This window comes from Panthera tigris, chromosome F3 (genome assembly GCF_018350195.1).
Source record: "Panthera tigris isolate Pti1 chromosome F3, P.tigris_Pti1_mat1.1, whole genome shotgun sequence".
Lineage (NCBI taxonomy): Eukaryota > Metazoa > Chordata > Mammalia > Carnivora > Felidae > Panthera > Panthera tigris.
In genome coordinates this window covers 45,346,343-45,372,342 of record NC_056678.1, presented here as the reverse complement: position 1 = coordinate 45,372,342, position 26,000 = coordinate 45,346,343, and the positions used below count along the sequence as shown (strand labels likewise).

The window sequence follows — 26,000 nt, the reverse complement described above, 5'->3', positions numbered from 1 at the left end:
TGGTAAAGAAGAACAGGGTTTGAGTTTCTGGCTCTGCCAATTTCTAGCTTTGTAACTATCACTCGGTCACTTAATCTCTCTCTGTCTCAGTTTCTTCATCTATAAAATGGAAATAATATTATACTTTCTCATGGGACATGTAAAACACTTAGAGAAGAATGCCTGGTAAACAGTAATGTTACATAAATGGTCTAATAAGGAGCTAAAGTCCATGAATAGATTTAATCCCATATTACTTAGGCCAGGAGGAAATATCCTAGAGCTATACAGATCTAAAATAGTCCAGGTTCCTTGATTCTAGGCCCTACATCCTTTTATCTATTTATTATGTTAAATTGCTATGTTATCTTAAACTTAAAAAAAAAAAAGTAGGGGGAAGAAAATCTGGTGGAAAAAAAAAAGGCACATCACTCGATTTGACATGTTGTGTTCTATTTAGATTCTGTCTGGCAAATAAATTGTAACCTCTGGTAATGTATAAATAATGACATGGGTTAAAAATGCAATGTCTAACATGGGGACCTTTGGTATTAAACAAAAAGAGTTGTGTTTTTTCTTATGGAAACGGGAAATGAATTTGCGAAGCAAAGCTCAGGTTTTGAGAGGCTTGCAGGTTAGGTAGAATGACAGAGGGCAAGTTGTGCGAGCTCCCTTACCAAGGAAGGTCAGGTTGTCATTTCTTCAGTCCTGGCTACCTTAGTGCCTCTAGCAAACACTCAAGACAGGGCAGCTTGGACTGGGCTTGATTCAAAAACTTAGCACCTTGAACTGTTTTCTTACCACCACACCATTTACAGCAACGATGCTTCAGGCCAGGATACAGATGAACCATGTCAGCTGCTTCAGCTTATCCAAACTAGATAAAGTAGAATAAACAAAGTATGATGGTTTGGAAAGAGCAAAATACAGAAGATTATGAGAAGAGAGATCTACAGAAAAGAAAGTCTTCCTAAAAATGCTGAGACAAAAGGTAAGTGATAGTGATCAAAAATATGGGTGACTATGGGATGGCAGGATGGGGGTGAAGTGGATTCCTCTTAGGGTGGTTACTCATTCCAAATGAAGGAGTTCTCAGCCAGCAGTCTGAGATGGAAAGCCTGAGGCAGGCAGAAAAATTAATAAGACACTTCTCAATGGTCCAGATGAGAATAACAATCACATCAATCATAAGAGTAAGAACTAAAATAACATAAAGACATTCATATGAGCCATCTATGAGTTGAATCAATGAAACTTGTAGTAAACTAAGCTTTGGGTAGAATTTAATGCTCCTGGCTTGGGTGGCTGGCTGTGTGTTGCTATCATTCCCGAAAACCGAAAATACAGGAGAAAAAGTAGTTTTAAGATGATAAAATTGATTTTGACATTCTGAATTGAAGAATCAGCTGGACAACTATGCAAAGACATTCAGTGGGGAAAAAGTACATATAATTTTAGAGCTCTGGATAGAATAGTAAGACAAATATAAAGGTCTGGAAATCATCAATACATCATTAAAGTTATTGAAGTTTGAATGAAGTGAACTAGAAAATGATAAGAACTGAAAACAACAAAACGCCAAGGAATAATTCCTAGTAAAACCCAATTTTAAGAATAAGTAAAAGAAGGGAAACCTATAAATGAAAACTAAGAAAGAATGGGCAGAACATAAACTGAAGGAGAACGACATCATGAAAATCAAGAGAAGGAAGTTTCAAGAAAGAGGAAGAAATTGTTCACTGGACTTGGCATCAGAAACTGTAAGAGGAGTGTCAGGTGGGGCAGTAAAGACAAAAGAAAGTGCAGAAGGTAGACAAGTAAGAGGCAGAAAAGAAAAAGATGCTAAAAATGAATGGGAAAGAAGCAGGGCAGTGGAATGCACAAGGGACTGAAGGTGTTGATGAATGTAAAACTAAATCAGGTTAGTGTTATAGTAAGGAAGTGTGGGGGCCAGAAGGACAATCAGTTAGACAGTGGGATGTTGCAGTACAAATTACCAGAAGTAAAGCAATTCTGGTCATGCTAGGCTCCAGCCTTACAAGAGGGTGCTGAAGAAAACTAGATCTGAAAGTCATCAAACTAAAAAAAAAACTATAAAAAGAAGGTCTTGAACTGGTTGTTCACTAAGGTGAAGATCATACTAATACAGCAGAATCTGGAAGAAGAAGAAGAGCAGAATCTGGGAAAAGAAGAAAGAATGAAAATCTGCACCCATACCTTCTACGACTGCATAGGAATCACCAAAAGGTTGACAGAACACAGGAACAAGGAAAAACAAACATCATGATAGAAACACGTACATCTCAAAAACATGGAAACGCAACGGTCTACAATTTAGAAGAACAGGAACACAATCCCAGTCAGACACAGGGGAGCAGTCCAAAAATGGGCCACTTTCATGGAAAAGATTCCAATGTTAGAGCTTAGTGCCTATGAAAATGAACAGTAAGAGTGAACTCTCTTTAAAAAATACTCAGAGTGTAGGGGCGCCTGGGTGGCTCAGCCGGTTAAGCATCCGACTTCGGCTCAGGTCATGAACTCATGGTTCATGAGTTCCAGCCCCACGTTGGGCTCTGTGCTGACAGCTCAGAGCCTGGAGCCTGCTTTGGATTCTGTGTCTCCCTCTCTCTCTGTTCCTCCCCCACTCGCACTCTGGCGCTCTCTCTTTCTCTCTCTCTCTCTCAAAAATAAAGAGTAAAAAAATTTTTCTTTAAATAAATAAAATAAAAGCAAACACCAATGACATTCTTTTTTTTAATTCTAAGTAATAGAAGATTTTCTGCACTATTTCAAGTACATACATACATTTTCACATCTTTAGTATATTCAGAAAGGCAACATCTCATGGAAGATATTTAAATGCACACAAATCCAGAGACAAATATTTATTTTAAATGTACATAAATCTCAACTCTATTAAATTCTTAATAATATAATGAGTGGATTAATCAGTCCCTTCACTTCTCTTCTTGCTAATAGGTTTCCAATTTTGTAGGTTTGTTCAAAATCTTAAGGGATTTTTAAACTGTTGATTTAAAGTTTTAAAGCTAGTAGTAATATTAAGAATTTGATCATTTGGGGGCTTAAATTGCTTTGATAATAGTTGATTAATAAGTTAGACCTTTTGTTGCTAGAAGAACAACATCTCTTATACTCATTAGTATTCTTTTCTGTTACCATTAATGATAGTAACTGATCTGATACTGAGTCACCTTCTTATCCTGCTATTGGGAGAACCTACAGTCAATCATCTTTCCTCTTATGAAACATGAGTTTTCAGGAAGACAAGTAGAGAGAAATATACAGCCAGGGAAAAAAAAGTTTAGACAGCTACTAAAATTAAAATTGAGAAAATATTTTTTTTAATATTAAATGGTACAATTTACAATTTCTTCCACTATATCCTATCATTACAAACCATTTTTCAGGGGTTCTTCACTTGATCTTTTAACTGCAGTATTTAATAAGTGCTCACATGAGAACAAAAGTCTTGTTGTCTGTAAGTAATGAAAGAACTCTTTATCTTGGAGCTTGACTCCCCAAAGCACAATTACCATAATACTGTTAAAACAAACTCAGAGTTTACGAAACATGAAATAGCAATAAACTTTTGCTACCAAGAATCAAGATTCTATTTTTCTCAAAGCTGTGTAATGAAATGTAGGAAACTGTTAAAACAAACTCAGAGTTTACGAAACATGAAATAGCAATAAACTTTTGCTATCAAGAATCAAGATTCTATTTTTCTCAAAGCTGTGTAATGAAATGTAGGAAATATTCCATATGCAGAAACATTCAAATAAAAATTTAACAGAGCTGACACTTCTTACATTTAAAAGATATATTCTTAAAAATATGTTTTCAAAAATAATTTTTCTAAGTCATAACAAAAAAATCAAGTAACAACATATTGATGACTTCTAAAGCCTGACTAGGTACCCTAAAATTTCAAAATATTGCTAATAAATTAACAACACAAACAACATTTATTTAGCAGTAATTATTACCTTGTACTACCCTAAGGGCTTTTCCTAGATTATCTCACTTCCCAAAGACAGTAAAATTATTATTCTCATTTTGCAGATGAAGACATTGATAACTACAGAGATTATATAATGGCCCAAAGGTACACAGTCACTAAATGCTAGAAGACAGACCCAAACCCAGTGCAAAAATTGGTTAATATGTTATCAACAACCATACTATAATGACATTAAAAGTATATGACCGGGGCGCCTGAGTGGCTCAGTCGGTTAAGTGTCCAACTTCGCTCAGGTCATGATCTCACAGTCTGTGAGTTCGAACCCCGCGACGGGCTCTGTGCTGACAGCTCAGAGCCTTGAGCCTGCTTCGGATTCTGTGTCTCCCTCTCTCTCTGCCCCTCCCCTGCTCATGCTCTGTCTCTGTCTCAAAAATAAATAAAAACGTTAAAAAAAATTTTTTTAAGTATATGACCTTTTCCCTTTTAATTATTTCATAGCATACTATAATACAACAATTCATGAAGTTTTGTCATTTATTAACATTTTGTATCATTATTCAAATTGCTAACTGTCATGTTTTCATCTCAGAGTCCTAATTCAGGTGGATGCTTATAAGATTTATCTCTGTAGGTTTTAATTATAATAATTTATAGACATGTTTACATAAATATTCAATACAGAAAATTTATTTTAATTTTCCATTTAAATTCTAATCTACCGTTTTAATGAAAAGAAGTGTCACAAATAACCCAGGGAACATGTAATACCAGCTCCTTGATATTTGCTTTTAGAACTAAATGGACTATCCAGTGGCCTAGGTAAGTGTAACATAATAAAAAATAAAATAAAATAAAGGTCCACTACAAAGCTAAGACAGTTCAAATTACTCTGTTTTGACATACTGACATGCTCCACTGCTCCCAACTATTTAATTCATTCTAGAGAAAAATGAATACATCTCTTCAAAAGCAGTAAAGCTCTCTGGCTCAATGCCTGGCTGACTCTTGCCTTGATAAGATAGTGTGGAAAAATTACTATCATCATAATCATCATCATCATAATCAATACTTTAAACAACTTTTCCTGTCAGCTGAGTCAGGATAGGACAAATTCTCTTCTTATTATTAAACTAAACTGCCATTTCAAGAGAGAGTGGCTTTGAATATCAGCTTTTGCAGCTCAAATTCTGCAGGGGTAGTATTCGAACATGGGTTCAATAGACAGGAAAAAAAACAGAAAACAAATAAAACATTTAAACTAAAAGCTACTGCCCTATTGTCTTGGGTACAGTATGCCAAACATGTGATGATTTATTTGAAATAATAAAACCTGAATATTATTCATGTACATCATCAGCTTTTCCTAGAGGGTAAGGTATAGGTGTGATTTGTTCATCTTTTTCCTTGTTTTTTTTTTTCCTTAGCAGCACACAGTAAAAATAGAGATTTTATTAGCAAACAAAAACATTCTTATTGTAAGCATTTTGACATTTTTAAAAAGCAGGTGCTTTTATTGCTGTTGCTAATACATGTACTGATAGGTCAATTTCCTTGTTTTTTTTTTCTTTTTTGCTTCTGTTTTGCCAATGATACAAATACATAATGAGACAAGGAAAATACACACAGAAAGTAAATATATGGTAAGACAAATAATTCACAAGGAAAGGTAAAAGGACTAATATAGAGCTCTCTAGTCTATCATGTTGTAAACTTGTATTTTAAAATGATCTAGAATCTGTATTGGTATAGGCACGACTGGGGAGCATGGGTGGCTCAGTTGTTAAGGGTCTAACGTTGGTTCAGATCATGATCTCACAGTTTGTGGGTTCAAGCCCTGCATCAGGCTCTGTGCCGACAGCGCAGAGCCTGGAGCCTGCTTCAGGATTCTGTATCTCCCTGTCTCTCTGTCCCTCCCCTGCTCACACTCTGTCTCTCTCGGTCTCTCAAAAATGAATAAACGTCAAAAAAATTTTTAATAAATAAATAAATAATAATACATGGATTATTGAACATGGAAACTAAAATATATTTCTGCAGTGCAATATAGAAATATTCATTAAAAGCCATAAAATGGTCTTATTCATTGACAGAGTAATCCCATATTTAAGTTTTTATTTTGGGAAAATCATCAGCAGGGCCTTAGAGATGCCTATTAAGGATTTATTTAGTTATATATCTATTTATTTATTTGAGAGAGGGAGCACATGCATGTGAGTGGTGGAGAGGAGCAGAGGGAGAAAAAGAGAGAACGAGAGCGAGAGAGAGAGAGAATCCCAAGTAGGCTCCATGCTCAGTGTGGAGCCCAACATGGGGGTCCATCCCAAGACTCTGGGATCATGACCTAAACAGAAATCATGAATCAAACACTCAACTGACTAAGCCAGCCAGGCACCCCGCTATAAACATTTAGAAGAAAAAAGTATATCAGCACGAAAGCAATCTAAATGTCTAACAACAATAATACCTAAGTAAATAAATATAATACATTCATATTATGGCATACTATATAATCATAAGTAATCTTGTTTCAGAACCTACTTAAAGATACATTTCATGTAACAGATTTAAGCAGATGCACTTAACAATATGTTCCAGAAAACAACAGTTAACAAAACTGTATCTTCTCTGGTATAACCCCGTTCCTGTAAACATAACCCTGAAAGTCAACATGTACAAAATAAATGTGTATATGTGTATAAGTAAATAGTCAAAGATTTTATGTGCTCATTAAAATGTCCTAACTGCATTAAAGCGTTCTCCAAAAAAAAACTATTTAGCATAGTATTTGTACTCTAGAAGTATTAAAGACCAAAACTTGATTTTTAAAATAAAAGATAAAATTTGATAAATTTATTAGCAACTGAATTTTCAAATAAGCTTAAATATAACATCCTGCCTTGTTTTTGTTATAAAACTAGTTGTAAAACTAGCTATCTTTGGGTTGTCCATCCAAGCACACACCAACCCTTCTGAGACCACCCCATCGTGCTCAATCTTGAAGCTGCTCCTTCCTTATAAAATCATATATATTTGTGACACTTAGTATATTCATTAACACTTATTATATTTGGCTACTCATGCATATCTTTAATATTCTTGGATCTCTATAGATGTTTTGAATAGATCTAACAGTCTATTTCTTTCATTGTGTCAGCTATTGAATTTATAACCTACCATACTAATCCCATTTCATTAAAAGAGCTCTTTAGGCATATAAATATTTAAATCAATTTTTACTAAGCATTACCTAGGATGTGCTCCTATAAACCTTCTGAAAGCCATTTTTTTAATCCTCAAGTTAGCTAACATACAGTGTAGTCTTGGCTTCAGGAGTAGAATCCAGTGATTCATCACTTATATATAACACCCAGGGCTCATCCCAACAAGTGCCCTCCTTAATGCCCATCACCTATTTTCCCCACCCTCTGCCCATCCATCCCCATCAATCCTCAGTTTGTTCTCTGTACTTGAAAGTCTCTTATGGTTTGCTTCCCTCTCTGTTTTAATCTTATTTTTCCTTCCCTTCCCCTATGATCATTTGTTAAGTTTCTCAAATTCCACTATGAGTGAAATCATATGATACCTGTCTTTCTCTGACTTCTTTCACTTAGCCTTATACCCTCCAGTTCTATCCATGTTGTTGCAAATGGTAAGATTTCATTCTTTTTCATCTCAGAGTGGTATTCCATTTTGTGTGTGTGTGTGTGTGTGTGTGTGTGTGTATCTATGTATATCTACATATCTATATCTATATAGATATACAGATATACATAGATATATATATAGATAGGTATAAATATAAATATAGATACAGATATAGATACATCTTAATCCATTCATCAGTTGATGGACATTTGGGCTCTTTCCATAGCTATTTTTTTTAATAAAATAACACTGACATTCCTCTTGCTTTCCTCATTCCAATACCAGAGAAAGCATTTTTGTAGCCATTGTTGTTTTAAAAACAGCATAGCCCTCTAGACGTGGGGAAATCACTAAAATGTTAAAATAGAAATTAAAAGGAATAAAACTAAGTATATAATACTAGTCCAGCTTTACCTCTCCCCACACTTGGTTATGACCTTTCACATAATCCATTTTAAATATGCCAAACCAGCAAAAAATATAAAAGGACAGCAGGGGAGAGGAAGAGGGAAGATTATATAAAATTCCCACAATCTGCTTTAAGTAAGCAACAGATACTTGCTACTGCCAGATAATATATTTATTAACGAGCAGGACAAATTACACTTGTCTGATTTAATGGCTGATTATAAGACAGAGATATAGTGCCATAGTCCCTGGGATACAGGCCAGGTTTTAGAAGACGGCGCCCTAGCCCCCCACCACCACCTCCTCCTCTGGAGCTTGGACCTCCTGCTACCCCCATAACCTGGCAGGACCTTCAGGGTTTTCTTCCATGATCTTCTGATAATGTGGGACATGCTCTCCCAGATAAAGAATGACTTTTCAGTTAGGAACCTGAATGTTCCATTACTCATAATCCTGATGGCTGATCTAGTTTAAAATTTCTAGGTAAAACAAAGTTGCTGCTTCTAAGTCACTTGCCAGTAAGGAAGATTTCACCTCAGCTATAGCTTATACACATATTCCCTTCCTATCATCTACTACCCAGCACTGAAAATACCAAAACTTCCTTAACACATATACAATTAAATGCTGATTTTGTTAAAAGATTTGCATTCTCGAGATCCATTAATCAATGTACCACAGAGGCAATTCAGAGTGACTTACCATATTCCAAAGGACCCAGTTACAAGTTGAGGTAGTGTATATTACATTACAATTTCTTTAAGGGAATTTGAGAGCACTCACATGTTGAGCCATTCTATTTATCAAGAGACTTAGAATACCAGGAGAAATTATAATTTCCTCTGAAAGCTGCTCAAAAGTGAAGGAAAACTATCACATGTTTTAAAAAGTATACTCTAAGTTAAAATTATACTTGGAATTATAACAATGGGTTCCCTACCTCATGATAGCCATCATGTCTTGCCCAACTTGCATCCCTCCTCACCTACCTAAACACACACACACACACACACACACACACACACACACACACACACACATTTTTCTTCCATAAACAATTCTGATTTTGTTCATTTATCTAGAAGTGGCAGAGTTATTTCAAGCAGGCAGAGTTTACCTCCAGTCCCAGAGGTTGAATGAAACTGTTCTAAGCTATTCATACTGGTCTCATTACCCTCACCATGGTTTTATTTGGGCATGGGCATGGGCATGACACAAAACCAATTCTATTCAATAGCACATGAGAGTAAATCTGTTGCAATGCTTCTGGCACTGAATTTTCTCACTTTAAATAAGGGTATAAGACAAGGACAATTCTTTTGTCCACCTCTGGACTTTGTCACTGTATACCATACTTGGAACTAGAACAGCCCTTCTGGGACTAAGGGGGACCAGTGCCAAAGATAAATAAGTAACATCTGTCAGGGGATGTCAAGGGTAAAATGGAAATATCCTGGGTTCTAAAGCCAACCCTAAAACTACTCTAGCCCCAGAATTCTTGTTTTTAGAGTGTATTAATTATTATTATCTTAGAGTGCTTTTCTATAACTTGCAATTACAAGAATCAGTAGAGAATTCCTGCTATTTGTGCTGGGTATTTAAGTTCTTTTTAGTTGAGTTTCTACCTATAAAATGCATGTGGGATTGCTTTACCTTTCTAGTCATGTTGTAAAGAATCCAAAAACAATAAATTTTAAAAGGTCAAAATACAATGTAGTAGCTTTTACGTGTACATATTATGCGTACAGAATACCATCACATAATCATTCTTCCGTGCTAACTTCATAATTTGTTCAAAACTTGTATTATTCCTAATATAGTATGCTATACAATAATTATTTGTTATTTGTCCTTCTTCCCTTTCTGAGATAAGTGAAGGTTGGCAACATCTTATTCTTTGTTTTCAGAGATATTAGCACATACCACAACTCATGGTCAGGGCTTAGCTATTGCTTGTTGGATTGAATTACATTTGATCAATAACAAAAGTGTGTATACTAAGTCGCACCTTTCTTGGATGCTTTGCAAGGCATAATTAGATACTACACACTAGAAATTTTGCCTCCTAGAATTTATAATCCAAATATGTAATATCAGACTGTATTGAATGAACATGACACTTTTTTGTATTTCTTCTCATTTCAAAACATTGATATTCTTCGCCCTAACTCATTCTCAAATTTGTTAATGATAATTCCAAAGTTTTCTATTGGATATTTTTATCAATTTTCATTATCCCTGTTCTATCTCTTTTAGCCCATTAACCAGTTTAATCTCCCCACTTTTTTTTCTTCTGAACCCTTACACATAGTTCCAAAGCAATAATTCCACTGAAGCTACAATTTTTATACCACTTATTTAAAGCTGTTCAACAATTCTCCAAAGTGTACAAAAAAACAAACACTTTCACTTGGCAATACAAGTCTCCTACAATCTTTCCCCCAAAACTATTAATATCCATTACTGATCCTCATGTGTCCAATAGTTTCCAAATTAGTCTCATAACTGCATGTTTTCCTAGAATATGCCCTGTGGAAGACCCACTGAACCTTTGTGCTAGCCATTACTACTTTATTTCTAATAAATGAATCCTAATATATAAAATTTACTTTCTCCCTAGAACTCTCCAAGAAGCTTTTCCAAAACTCCCATAATACTGATGTACCATGTTCTAATTTATATAGTAGTTACTTTGTAAGTCTTATCCCTCCAACAATACCAGCTCAAGGATAGTGTGAGCGTGGGATCATATCATTCAAATATTTCTCATACATCATCACGCCTCACTGGTAGCAGAAGTAAGTTCAATTGAACACAATTTGGGAGGCACAAAGGGAGCTTCCCCTCACTTCACTATGTGAATTTACTAAAAGGAGACATTACTTGGAATATGTTGCAGAAGGAATAGAATCAGCAAGTCAGAACAACTTTATAATGAATGTTTTAATTAGTCTTTTTTAAGCATACTTTTAATTATATAATTCTGTAAGTGATTAGAATTTGTCTCTCTCCTACCTTCCATGTGGCAGTAAAGCTGCAAGTGTAAAGAGATGTCTGACAAGCTTCTTTCTAGCACTGAAAAGGAGTGAAGTTAAATCAAAAGGGGTCATTCCATGTGACAAAAACAAATAGGTAAGGATCTGACTTAGGAAAGAGAGTAATAACAGGAATATACATGTTTTAGAATAATGTGCCTTCTATTGAAGGACTCAGAACATGCTTAGATAACTGTCACTGATACATCTCACGTTTTTATTCCTCCAGGAAATCATCCTATTCATGTTAACACCGCAAAATTAAATACACTGTAAACTAGTGTAAGCACTGTTCCTCAATAAGAAAAAAATTTTTATAAGATTTAAGACCAAAAAAAAAAAAAAGCCCCCCTTCTGTTCATCCCAATTATATAAGTATTATTACCACTACCCAAGTGAGCAGGAGAGGAGTTGATCTTTCACACCTCCACAAGTCCCTTGGACGATGGCACTGCTGGCTGTCATGCAGATTGATGGCTTTCACAGAGCTGTTCCCCATGCAAATTTCAGAATTCACTTTAACAGTCATTTGAACTGTCACAGTATGAATTATGGACTGAAGCACATTCTGCTTTGCCATTTCCAAAGGAAAGCTCCTTGTGAATATCAAACTAGATGTAGAAAAGGCATTTTCAAGTCAAACTACCAGACCTGGCTTTAGAATAAGCTTTAAAAAACTACTTTTTTTTCCATGAAGGAAAAAAAGTCTCAAATTTAAGTGACCTCTATTTTTAATAATAATGTATATATGTATATAAGTGGTACACTTACATATTCAGAACTGTGACTTTCTTTCCTTTTAAAAGTACTTTACAGAATTGATATTTTGGAAGTCTTTGTGTAAACCGCTTGTGTTAATATAGAAGAGGATCCAAAATGAACTGAAGACACAGCTCTTTCCCTAGAAAGATATATGTTAAACCTGAAATGACATGAGTAATTGCAAAAGAACAGAAAAATATGCAGACTTTTAAAAAAATAAGCAAAATATACTGAAAAGCTTGATTTGGAAAATGTTTTTAGTAACTCTGGCTTTGTGTCTAATTCAGGGTACAGTCATGAAAAAGGGGATGACGTGAACAGGAAGAGATTCAGTACAGCGTCAGGTCATAGTATGATACAAGCGTGTCAGCAGCCATTAGCATGTGAGGCAAGGGGTGATTTCTGTGAATAATGACACTGATTAAACTCTAAAAGGCAGTTTAGGAAAAAATAATGAAGGAATCAATTAATGAAGATCACTGAGTACTGAACTCGGTGGCTTAAATTTCATAGGATAAGCATTAGTGACATAGCATAGGTTTTAAAACACGGCTATGTGTTAAAATCACGTTCAAGAAGACTATGATAAAGATAACGAGGGTTAAGTGGGGATTGAACTGGCGATGGAACATTGTTAGAAGTGGGGTGCATAGAACAGACTCCAAACAATGAAGCACGCTGGCAAGTGTTCTGTTCACTTAAATATAAAAAGGAGTGAAATCCTATCAAAAAAGAAGAAATGGAGATCAAGCATTTAGGAAAAGTGAGCTCAAAAAGAAAAATACAAAACCACTGCCAAGTTGTGAAATGGAAAACTCAGGGAGATTATAGTGAGATTGGTGATGGGTAAATTGAAAAAATATGTAGTTTGGGGTTACATTTTATCAATTACTTAGCAACCAGAAGTCTGCTTTATAATTATGCACTTTATATATATACATATATATATACATATATATATGTGTATATATATATATATATATATATATATTATATAATATAATATAATATAATATAAGTAAATCCATAAGTAAATTCAGGATACTTACAAAGTCTTAACAGAATGTTAAATACTATGGTATTTACCATAGGCATTTGTGTGAAAAGAAACAATCCAATGTCTGTTAGGAGGTGAGAGTGACCACAATTCAGTCTTATGTTTTGGTTAGAATCTTTGTAGACTCTCCATAAAGCTATGCCCATCCTAGCCTCTACTGACAATGCTTACACTCAGGTGCACAACAAGGAATATCAACTCTAAACTCCCTGCATTCTTATTTATTAATCAAAGTCATTTATATTTTTTAAAGTTTTGGGGTTTTTTTTTTAGTTAACTAAATTTAGTTTAGTGAATGCATTCATGTTTTTAAAACTATCATGAAATAGACCAAGTTTGGTTTTGATGCCCTCCCCATTTTGTTAATGTGAATCTTTTTTTTTTTTTAATTGAAATTTAGTTGACATACAATGTCATATTAGTTTCAGGTGTACAACACAGTGATTCATCAATTTCATACATTATTCAATGCTCATCGTGATAAGTGTAGTTACCATCTATCACCATACATTAGAGTATTATTGATGATACTCCCTATGCTGTACTTTTCATCCCTATGATTTATTTTATAACTGGAAATTTGTACCTCTTAATCCCCTTCACCTATTCCACTTGCCCTCCCATCCCCCCCTACAGCAACCACAGGATGCTCCCTGTATTTATGAGTCTGTTTCTGTTTTTGTTTATTTGGTTTTTTAGATTCCACATATAAGTGAAATCGCATATTTGTCTTTCTCTGACTTATTTCACTTAGCTTAATACCCTCTAGGTCTATCCATGTTGTCACAAATGACAAGATTTCATTCTTTTATATGGTTAACATTATAGTGTGTGTGTGTTTAACTTTATCCATTTACCTAGTGATAGGCACTTAGCTTGCTTCTATATCTGCCATAAACATAGGGGTGCATTAGTGTTTTCATTTTATTTGGATAAATACCCAGTAGTGGAATTACTGGATCATATGGTATTTCTATTTTCAATTTTTCCACAGTGGCTGCGCCAACTTCCATTCGACAAACAGTGCATGAGGGTTCCTCCTTCTCCACATCCTCACCAGCATTTGTAATTTCTTGTCATTTTGATACTGTATATTCTGACTGGTGTGAGGTGATATCTCATTTCATTTGCATTTCCCTGACAATTGGTGATGTTGAGCATCTTTTTCTGCGTCTGTGTTGGCCAACTGTATGTCTTCTTTGGGAAAATGTCAGTTCAGGCCCTCTGCCCATTTTTTAATTGGATTATCTGGGATATACAGTCTACAAATATATTCTCCCATTCAGTAGGCTTCCTTTTCATTCTGTTGATGGGTTTCCTTCACTGTGCAAAAGATTTTCAGTTTAATGTAGACTGTTTTTGCTTTTTTTTTTTTCCTTTGCCTTAGGAGACTTATTCAGAAAAATGTTGCTAAGAGCAAAGTCCAAGTGATTGCTGCTTATATTTTCTTTTAGGAGTTTTATGGTTTCAGGTCCTACATTTAGGTCTTTGATCCATTTTGAGTTTATTGTTGTGTATTGTATAAGAGAGTGGCCAAGTTTCATTCTTTTGCATGTAGCTGTCCAGTTTTCCCAACATTTATTAAAGAGACTATCTTTTCCTTATTTGGTATCTTTACCTCTTTTGCAGTTGATTAACTGACCACATATGTGCTGGTTTATTTCCAGACCTTCTATCCTGTTCCATGGATCTATGTGTCTATTTTTGTGCCTGTACCATATTGTTTTGATTACTATAGCTCTGTAGCATATCTTGAAATCTGGACTTGTGATGCCTCCGGCTTTGTTATTCTTTCTCAAAGTTGCTTTGGTTACACAAGGTCTTTCACATACATTTTAGGATTCTTGGTTCTAGTTCTGTGAAAAACACTATTGGTGTATTGAAAAGGAATGCACTGAACCTACAGATCACTTTGAGTAGTATAAGACTATTTAAAAAAATTTTAAAGATACATGAAAGGCTCATAATCCATCAGTAATCTCAAGTGTTCCCTTTATTGTCCTACAAGATATAACTGAAATACATTTATGAGTGTCCTGAAAATCTACTTCAAGTGAGTAATTCTTTCTAATTATATCAGGACCTGGCAATAAAGACATTACAAAAGTCTTATGAAACTTGCTATTCTTTTATGATAGGAGAGAGAATGAGGATAGTGCACACTAACTGAAGATCCACAGGAGCAATGTCTTTTCAGCCTGCACACCAAGTAAAGCTGTATTTCTCTTGAACTACTAGTTTATTTCTCATCTTAGGCAACTGATCATGTCTTCTTTGCTCTGGCTAATTTTGAGGTCCATCTCCAGTAACAATATAGGAACTCATAGATTCACATTGTGTATCAACTCTACACCTGATTTGGTTTTTTCCCCCTTATTATCTTTTCTCTCTGTTGTATTTTCAATTTATTTTATCCTATTGCATGTATTTATATGAACCACTGCAAATTTTCTTTGGAATAGATGAAACTAATAGGTAGGGTTACGTGTTAAACTCACAGTCAGTAATTTCACATTACCCCCATTTAAACCTCATAGCGAGAGAGTATTTTTTAATTTTTTAAGTTTATTTATTTATTTTGAGAGAGAGACAGACAGAGAGCCCAAGTGGGGGAGGGGCAGAGAGACAGAGGGAGACAGGGAATCCCAACAAGGCTTTGCACTACCAGCACAGAGCCCGATGTGGGGCTTGAACCCACAAAACTGTGAGATCATGACCTGAGCTGAAACCAAGAGTCGGACGCTCAACCGACTGAGTCACCCAGGTGCCCCCATAGGGACAGTTTTCATTATCACCAGAAGAGTGGCTGAGAAAAATGAATTTCATCCATGTAACAAATACCTTAAACAGTAGAAGTGTAAGTAAGAAACTCCAATGTTCTACTAAGGAACATACAAAAAACTAACAAAACATCCACCCAAATCTAAAGAAAGACAATTGTAGATTAACTAAAGTAACAAAGAGCTATGGGAAATGGATGACCTTGACCAAACCTTCTAAAGTGAACAGTTTAAGAATATTAGTAAGTTAATTATATGACCTTATATGATGCCTTTTTGATTCATCTATACTTTGTTTAAATAAAATCTGTTTTAGTTGTTTTACTAATTTCTTATTTTAATCCACTCTCTCCAGACTATCAAAAGAACAATGCTTTCCATTTAAAGAAAAGAACTTATTTTCTCCCAGAAAATATTACCAACTTTGAAAATTCCATAGCTTTTCTTTTGAGTTAATCATTGTAATATGGGGCCCAGAGGGATCGAGATGCTATATGACTTTTTTCTACCTTTAAAAGCATTTACATTTGTTTGTATTTTGTCCTGTTATTTAATAGCATTAAATCACATCTGTTTACATTCTAAACATAGTTGACAGGCATAATAATTAGATTCTGATTCTACCTTTTGTGATTATGTAACTTAGAACAAGCTATACATTTCTGTGCCTCAGATAATTCATCCATAAAAAGGGGCAAATAACAGAATTCCTCAGAGCTGGTGTGAAGATTAAATGAAATAATACATGTAACATGCTTAGAACAGTGTGTGGCATACATTAAGCTCTTGATAAATGTTCCCTGCCTATATAACTACTAATTCAGTACCATTGGTTTTCACTTGATCTTCTGTATTTTCAGCAGAAATAGGTGAAATGGCACATGAACCCCTGTGGAGAGATAGGCAAGAAATAGAAAGAATATATATACTGAAAGCTCCCCTTTATAATTTGCCAATGTAATCACCACATGTTACAGCAGTGACTAAAGTCGTTGCCATCACTCTTCACTGGTACTTGTGCAGCTTACTGATCACCTTATGTGATTCCTAGGGAATCGAGTGGTATTTCAGTTTTTGGCAGGCCCGAGACAGCAGGTTGTCCATTATTAAACCACACATCTGGTCCCTGTTGTTAATAACTGGTTGTCTGCAATATGTGGACAATCTACAAGTTTTCCCACAGGGAGTCAAATGAGGTTGAAATGTGTTAATCCTCTCTTATCCCTATTCACACAGTGATTTACAAGATGGGCTAAGTGTGCCCTGTAATAACAATTCATCTTTATGATTCTGTGCAAAGTCCAGTACAAGAAAGCCAAGAACAAGCAGTCCCTTATTTCTTAGATGCACTGCTTTTTGGCTTTGTATGCAAAATCCATTTCTTATACACATTTACATACTGTGAAAATTGGAAGTAATACAACTCTGAGTTTAAGGAATGCATACACAGAGGGCATGATTCTCACTCTTTAAAGCCATGTCATAACTGCAATGGTGCAGAGCACTAAAGCACAGTCCCAAAGAGAAACCCAGTGAAGACTCTAAACAAGAAAAGGTCAAAGAATGGGGGACTTGTTGCCAGCCACAGTCCCCTACAGACAAGCTGAGCTTGACAGTCTGGGTTTGTTTCTGTTTACCTTCACTGCTTCTATTTGTCACAAATAGGTATAGATAAATGTGATCGATCCAAGACAAAACTGTGGAAAGAAATCTCCCTGTCCTCTTTCCCCCCTATACTCAGGAGCATTTTCCCCCTACTCCTTTCAGGCAACTAGGGCTTTCCAGCCTCTAACTGACTCACTTCCCAACTCCAAACCCATCTGTATTTCTAAGCCAAAGGAAACAAATAAATCTAATACCACTGGTGCACTGAATTTGTTTACATGAATGATTTATTTTTCCAAGTATGTGCAGTGGTTCCTCCTTCCCTTGAAATTATACTACATCTTAGATTCTCTTTACAAGTCGGCTTGTTATAGTTCTACCTAGTTACTGAGGAATCAAGGTCAGAAATTTCGAATCCACTCTTATGCTTCTAGATGATCAGATGCAAAGGATCTGATGCCATTTTCAGTGCTTTCTTTGCCTTCATGGAGCCTGGGTTTTTATTCATCTGCTGCAAGCAAGCACATGGTCACTCTGCCACATGAGATATATGCAAATTAGACATTTCCGGCCCTGCTTATCCATAGCTACCCTACTGAAACAGTACATTCAGTATGCGAAAGGACTCCACATCCCCTACCTTCACTTACATCTCACTTTCTACAGTTCCACACAACCAATCCTGAATTGGTACTGAGGATGAGATGTGATCAGTGCTCTAGATGCACCTTTGCTTTTTCACTCTGGCCTCCAAGTGATTTTCTCTTCCGTTGCAACTTTATTGCTATCTGATGATTAAGATCCTTGTGAAAAGAATTGTTGTTTCCATGATCCATTTAAAAAAAATAAAAATAACCCATATCAAGTCAAGGCTTGTCAAAAAAGTAAAAGTAATTGTCTTTCTGGATCATCATCTATTATTTTGATTATTTTTAAGTAGCAACTTAAAACTCAGTAAAAGCATTAGTTTACAAACATCTTTTAAAATTTATTTTTGTTAATTTCTTTAAGTTTATTTATTTATTCTGAGAGAGAGAGAGAGAGAGAGAGAGAGAGAGAGAGAGAGAGAGAGAGAGAAAATGAACGGAGTAGGGACAGAGAGAGAAGGAAAGAGAATTCCAAGCAGGCTCTATGCTGACACAGTGCAGAGCCCAACGACGGGGCTCGAACTCACCCACCACCCACCATGAGATCATGACCTGAGCCAAAATCAAGAGTCTGATGTTTAAGCAACTGAGCGCCCAGGCATCTCTAAAAAACATCTTGATTAAAGTATTAAGTATGGCTCATGTAGAGCACCTGGCTGGCTCAATGGGAAAAGCATGTGACTCTTGGTCTGAGTCCTGAGTTGGAGCTCCATGTTGGATGTAGAGATTACTTACTAAATAAATAAACAAGCAAACAAACTTAAAAATAAATAAATAAATATGCTCAGAAGAGGCCAAGCTAATTTAATTTCAAACTATAAATACATAAAGCAACTGGTTAGATTTCATTTTCTAAAAGTAACCTTAGAGAAGGATGGTGCATAATTAAGACAATGTTGGGAATACATAAATACACTAATAAAAACAATTAACCACCAATGACAAAGTGATTTATGAACATGTAAAACATTTTAATAGACAAGAACATGATTTGGAAAAGTCAATAAAACTATCACATTCACTATTAACAGCAAGAGAATAAAAGCATGGCCTAAGCTACAGTCACACCTTATGACTAAATACATTGTTAGTTAATTTTTATTTTGTACTAATAATGAAGACAAAAGCTGTAAGTGTTCAGCCTTCATCTGCACTATTTTCCAACTATCCTTCAAACGTACTTTTGCAGAAGCTGAATGACATTACTAACAAAAAAGAGGGAAAGTGTGTTAATAATTTTGATAAGACAAGTTAGCTGAAGTCATTTTGCTGGTCATCCATAAAGAATTATGTTTTTGCATCTATCCTCAAGACTAATTTGAAACTATAGAGAAATTATTTAGTAGAAAGTTTAATCTCCTTAAAACGTCAAATAACTTATGTAGAAAATGAAATTACTACCTCCCAACCTCCCTTATTCAAGACTTATTATATGTAGAAGTACTCTGAAAAGTTATAAGTATAATACAGAACAGGTGTTATTAACACATAAGCATATACAGAAAGTGGATATATATATGAGAGTGGGTAAATGGATCACACTTTAAAAGTAAATTTTATGTAAAAAAAATAAAAATAAAAATAAAAATAAAAATAAAAATAAAAATAAAAATAAGTAAATTCTATGTAATCTGAAAAGCCACATTTCAGTTTATAAGATCAGGTCAAAAGGAAGAAATCATATACTTTTTTATATTAAAAAAAATTCCTGGTAAGTATTGATAAACAAAAATTACTAAAAATGCATATTTCTCTGCATTGTATATATTATACTGTATATATATATATATATGTATATATATATATACATATATATATATATATATAATCTAAAGTCTTTTTCACCACTACCTACTTCAGTAGTAGGTAATTTTTTATTGCCTTATTCATGGAGATTTCCCTTAATATAATAGTGCTAAGAAATACAACATTATCTAGATTCTCTTAATAATACTTAAACCATTTTTATAGATACCGCATATGAAAAGTTGACTCCACTATATAAATAGTAAAAATAACATTTCATTCCTTTTTACTAACACAAAATATTTTAAAAGTGTATTTAATGGCCTGAACTTACAAGTTTAGAATAAGTACTTTATATCAAACGACTACTTTTCAAAATAATATATAATTTTGTTATGAGAAATAAAATTGGTAGGTTATATAAATGTGCCATTCCAAATCCATTGTTCCAATTTTATTATATAAAGTAATATACTTGCACTGTATGATATTTAAAATTACACATACTCCAAAAGCTATCCAAACATTTTCACCATTTTATAAATACTTCTTAAACTATTAATTGACTGGATTGCACTCTTTGTCAAATCCTTTTATATTTTCAATTATTACTACAATACATTAGGTGACTTGCTTACATCACTTTTAACTGCCACCTATAAAATATGAAAGTTACACTTAAAATGACTGGAGTTGAAACAACCGACCAGATATTTGAAAACTGAATGGTGTTAATTAAATAAAAGCCCTACTCCTGTATGACTGCAACAAGAATTGTCCATTAACAGTAATTTATCAACAGTGATGACAATTTATCCACATCAAGTGCATTGTGTTCCAAATTTTAACATTAAGTCACGATGAAGACTTGTTCTGTCTTAACGCATTTAAAACTTGAAATTTACCAATCCTTAACTGCAAGAGAACATTCTAAATCTTTATTGTTTTGTGAATCATAGAAACATTAAAACAGAAAACAATAGATTATAACACTGCTACAATTCTACATATTACAGAATGGCTTCCATATAAAACCAGATAAATTCTGTCTCTAGTCATATTTTAATCACAGAGTAACTTTGAAGATACTACGTATCCTAAGTACTATATTCAAATGATTTTGAACACTTTGAGCCATCCCTAATACAGGGACTTTATTTCCAACCAACACTGACTATTCTATCTACAAAGGGTACATGATCTTCTTGACAGTCTTAAAATTGAAATTCTGCAAAAACAGCGTAACATAAACAATACTGTCAATATTTGGGTGAGGGGAGCTTATCTCTCTATCTGTGAACACCTGACAAAGCACTGTTCCATATTCCTCCTTATATTCTTCCTAAAACCTAACTTGATAAGGCCCTGAGATGCAGCATGTAGTCAAATATTAGCTGAATGGATAAATGATCATTAAAGAAATATCACACGGACCACCTGAATTAGACTTTTTTATTTTACTCAGGATGCCAAAGAAATAAATGTGAGGCATACCTGCAACAGATATCTCTAGGCTTTAGCAGTGTTCTTATTTAGCAACTCTCAAACTTATTTCATGGCCTCAGAGTCTTACGTTATTCATGTGCTAAATGTGCAGTTATCTACAATGCTATGTCTAACTCGGTTCTTTTATGTCCTACTCAGAAAAGGTTACCAGAATGCAATTCAGGGAGACATAATTATATAAAAATGGCATTGATACACACACACAAAGTCTATACATATATACACACACACACATATACACGTCACATGTACATTACATATGCACTTAAGCATGTGTGTTTTTCCCTACCAAAAGATGGTAGAGTATAAATTTAAGTGAAGTATCCAAGGTTAGTTTACAGAAAATCTGTGGGGTAAAGTAGTATGCTTTACTCATTTGCACATTCCAATCAATCATGCCCTACTAAGATTTAATTTAAAATTCTTAACAAGAAGAGCAAGGTAGAAAGTGTCTACTTTCCCATCAGCTGATTCCTCCACCATTTCTAGGATGTTACTCTAGACGGAAAAGATACCCACCTTGGTTCAGATTCCCCCAGCGCATATCTTTAGCTAAGGATTGGAGCATAAGTAGTTTATTTGGGAACAGATCCCAGAACTGATCTCCCCAGTAGGGGAGAGGGGGAAGAAAGCCAATAAAGCTTGTAATATCAAACCAATTACCACTGTGGGCAACTGGAGCTCAGTCCCATTGGACACAGTGTAGAATATGCTTTAGAATTATCCAACCAAGAAGTTAGAAAGCTAAGGTATTTATCTAACAATTCCTTATTTACTCAATGGCACTTCTGGCTTGTTCTCCAAGACCTGGGGAATTTCTGAGACCAGGGGGAAAAAGCAAACAAAAAACCTCAGGCAGAGACTATTCATAGAAAATAGCCTAGAGAATATGGACAAAACACTAAATGTATCCATTGGTATAAATCATCTACCTATTCTTACATGAAAGAGTGCTTTCTCCTCAGCTCCATAGGAATTGAGCACATGATAACAGAGTCAAACAAGAAGGCTACTCAGATTCAGTTGCAAAGAGAAATTTATGAGCATATGAAAGACAAAAGAAGATGACCTTACTTACTGCATATTAATTAATGATTCTGAAGAAAAATTTAAAAAATAATTGAATACTGCAAATAGGAAGTGAAGAAGGGAACTAACATTTAATGAGCACCTAAACTGTGCTGGATGCTGTAAAATTATTCTTACAATTTCAGACAACTTAAATGGAAAGAATTGAGGACCTTCCTGAGGAATGTTGCAAAGAACAGAGCCCCGGTGTCATCTTTTCACTCATAAGATATATTACCAAGACAAGTATTTAATTGCCCATACATTTAGTTTCCTAGTCTCTAAAATACATACATACACACATACATACATATACCCTTACACACACACACACACACACACACACACACACACACACACACTATTAGCATAGTTAACATATAACACAAGCCAGTGCTTAGTGCTAAGTGTTAGTTCTGTACCTTACAGAAAACTATTGAATCTCATAATAGCTGAATGACTCACCCAAGACAACTCAGCTAGTGAAGAAATGAGCAAAGGATTGAAAGCTGAGTCACTATTAATCCAAGGATCTCATCTTCAAAGATGGACAACAAATGGAACCAAAACTAACTATTAAGTTTTCATGAAGCCACAAAACTAGTCAAATGGATGAACAATTTTTTTAATGTTTAATACTTGATTTTAATAGTAAATACGGCCCAGATTGTAAGTTAAACTTAGCAGAAACTTTGATCATAACGGATATTTTAAATGTGTAAAACTTTTTTTAATATAGCAGTGACTTACTTGGGTAGTATTCAACTAACCAAAATTATTAATTACTGAAATATATCTTCAGCATCCTTAGAAAAATGAGGGGAGCCACATGAACAATTCTACCTTGGATACAATATTAAGAAACAAACAATGCTCTCACCACCAAATCCAAAATATATTCTCTATGAAATTAAGTCCATCTCACACTTTCCACCATGGGGATTTCTATTCTACGTGATGATCCTAAGGTCCTCAAGTAACAAATATAGATTCAATCACTATGAACACGATGGTGCATTTGATAAGCCATTTAAACTAGGCCAATACAGTTTATCTAAAAGTCAACTAACACTGCAATCTGTTTAATATTCATGTCCTTATCTTCAGTCAACCAGAACACCTTACTTTCCAAGCATACTGGTAAACTGGAATTTGTTCTTTTAATTTCTAACAAATATATATATATATATGTTTTACCTTTAAGAGATTGCATTGAAATAGTACCCTCTGAGAAACATCCAATCCCTTCAAATTACTAATACGAGACCAAAGAAGTCCAAAATTGATGCCTAATATAAAAGCCTCTGTGCATATGGTCAGAAGTTGGTATTGAAAGCTCAAACGGTGAGAAAAAAACCAGTGCTGAACGGGGAGATTTTGAACAGGACCAGTAATGGATCTTTTATGTAATTAAAATAGAATATTAATACCAAACTTCAAGGAAATATTTCAATTGAGTTGAGAGAGCCTAGTTAGTATACACAGATTATTTAAACACAAAAACATATGGCATGTGATACATGAAATGACTTCCAGAAAATACTAAATTCAATGAAACATAAAATGTGTCTTTCAAATAATGAATCAGATAGCCGGAGGAATTTCAGAAGTTTGACGAGGCAAAGCAATGATGCTATAGATAGAACACAAGAGCAGTATTTTGCTGATAATATTCTAGTTTTGAAACTTAAGTTTTAATCTTGTGACATATATACTAGTTAGGTTAAAAACACATTCATTATGAAAAGGTTGGATCATGTTATGCAAACACCATTATTAATCATAGTCACAGTTACCTGCTCAAAGTGAATATTTTCAACTGAAAACGTCATTTTTCCTAACTACCTGTTACATATTTAAACCAATTGTCTACCTACAACTCCAGATGTTAAGAGTATAAAATTCCCAGCAGCAGGTGAACACCTTAACAAGACAACACTGACAAGGAGTTAGTAAACAGGTGCAAGAGATTTTAAGTTTCTTATGTGCTTTTTCAATTACCTTGAATACATTTTTGAATTTGAGGAACAACACCTAAAAGGAAAAAATGAAAATTATATGGCACTGATACTGCGTGCCATTTGGATGTATCGCACCTCTCGTAGCAGCCTTATACACACCCTAGGAAAGCACAGATAGACAAAAGAATAAGTACCAAATAAATGCAATAAATACATTGCAAGGATAAGAAAGTGAAAAGGCAAAGAGTCCCTTGTCTATAGCAACTGCTCAATACAGTCAAAATGGAGAGACATATCATAAGACATGGATAAGCCATTTAAACTCTCTCTCCTCCCGTCTCTGGCTCCCTTTTTCTTGTCTCCTCTTCCCTCTTCAGCCTCCCCATCTCTGTCCCTTTTTCAGCTGTACTGACAGAGCAAGACTGCACAGCACCACTTACCTGTCGTCGTTTTGCCATCCTTGGTCCCCTAGCAGCAAATCCCGAAACCTGTACCTGGGAGGCAGAGGAGGCACTTCGCTCTCCAAATCAACCATCCTTCCTCAAAGAGTGGGAAACAGAAAACGACGAACAGAGGAGTGGAGGGAGAGAAAAAGAAAATTCTGCGGAGTAGAGGGAGGGGACTAGCAAGATGCGTGGTCCGGAGAGGGACGGGGAAGGGGAAGGGGCCTGGGAGGGGGAGGGGTCCGCTCCGAGCCGGAAGCTGAGGCTGAAAGGGGGCTGGATCCTCTCTCCTGAGGGTGTGATGGGGATGATGCAAACCGAGCCCAGGAGCAAAAGTCTGGCTCTGACAAGAATCTACGCTGCCAAGGAACCGCCCCCAGGCTCGGCACCGCCTCTGGTCCCCAGGACTCGGGGGAGGCGGGAATGCAAAAGTTACTTCGCGGAAAAAAACAAAAAACAAAAACGAAAGCGCGCGGTGCCTAGAAAGAGGGGAGGGGGCGTGCGCGCTGCAGGCTGGGGAGGCACTTTCCTAAAAGGCGGGTCGAGGAGCCTCCTCCGAGGGCAATCCCGGCAGCGGGTCCCCGCGCGGGCGTGCACGCGGCACAGCCAGGAGCCGGCGAGAGAGGGACCGTGCGTTTGGTCCCAGCCGCGGCCAACCCGGCTCTCCCCGCCAGAGCCGTCGCAGCTGCCGCCGGGGGCCGAGCCAATGAGACTCCCCCTCATTAGCATAACACCGTGACGGCACGGAGGTGCCTTGGGGACAACCAATGGGGGCGAGCCTAATTAGAGGATTCCCGGGCTCGAGACCCTTCTCTGGGAGGCGGGGGCCGCCGGGTGTGGGGAGTGTTCCCAGGGGCCGCACGCGCTTTCGCGGGGCTCGCCTTCAGCTCCGGTGAGCGTGGTGGAGAGTGCACGTTCGTGGAGAGGGAATCCCCGCTCTCAGTCCTAGGAAAGTCCTTTTTTTTTTTTCTTTTTTTTTTTTTTTTTTTTTTCCCCTCTCATGGTCTGAAAGAAAGGTGTTTCCCGGATTCTGGAAAAGAATGTAGGGCCACTTTAGGCCGCTGAAGAGGAACATTCAGACGATGGCTGGGAAAGCACATGGAAACGCATGGAGGATTATGTTAGTAGCAGTGTCACTTACATTACTGTTGCTGCTGCTAGTATTGCTGTGGGCTTCCAGGTTGCGTGGCCTTGCCTTTGGAGTGCCCCTCGTAGTGACCCAGCCAGTCAGAGGAAGAAGTGAACCCATGAGTCCAGAGTTGGTTTTTCAGTATCAGCTGCTGCTTATGAGAACCTTCCTGTACAAGCCCTAGGTCTGCATACAGTTCTTCCCGCCTAGCACTGATTTCTTTAGGGTGCGCACAGACGCTCAGTAC

At 35.9% G+C, this 26,000-nt stretch overlaps 1 protein-coding gene across 3 annotated transcripts in view; it reads right to left on the bottom strand.

Moving 5' to 3' along the window:
* KCNT2 (potassium sodium-activated channel subfamily T member 2) overlaps positions 1 to 24,841 on the bottom strand; it is a 360,405-nt gene extending 335,564 nt beyond the window's left edge. For 2 of the 3 annotated variants that reach the window (XM_042976234.1, XM_042976237.1), the window contains exon 1: positions 24,622 to 24,841. In XM_042976234.1, the coding sequence (XP_042832168.1) occupies positions 24,622 to 24,716 (95 nt within the window). In that variant the 5' untranslated portion in view covers positions 24,717 to 24,841. The remainder of the gene's footprint in view (positions 1 to 24,621) is intronic. The other variant, XM_042976236.1, reaches the window with a different exon arrangement.
* Positions 24,842 to 26,000: the final 1,159 nt, after the last annotated feature.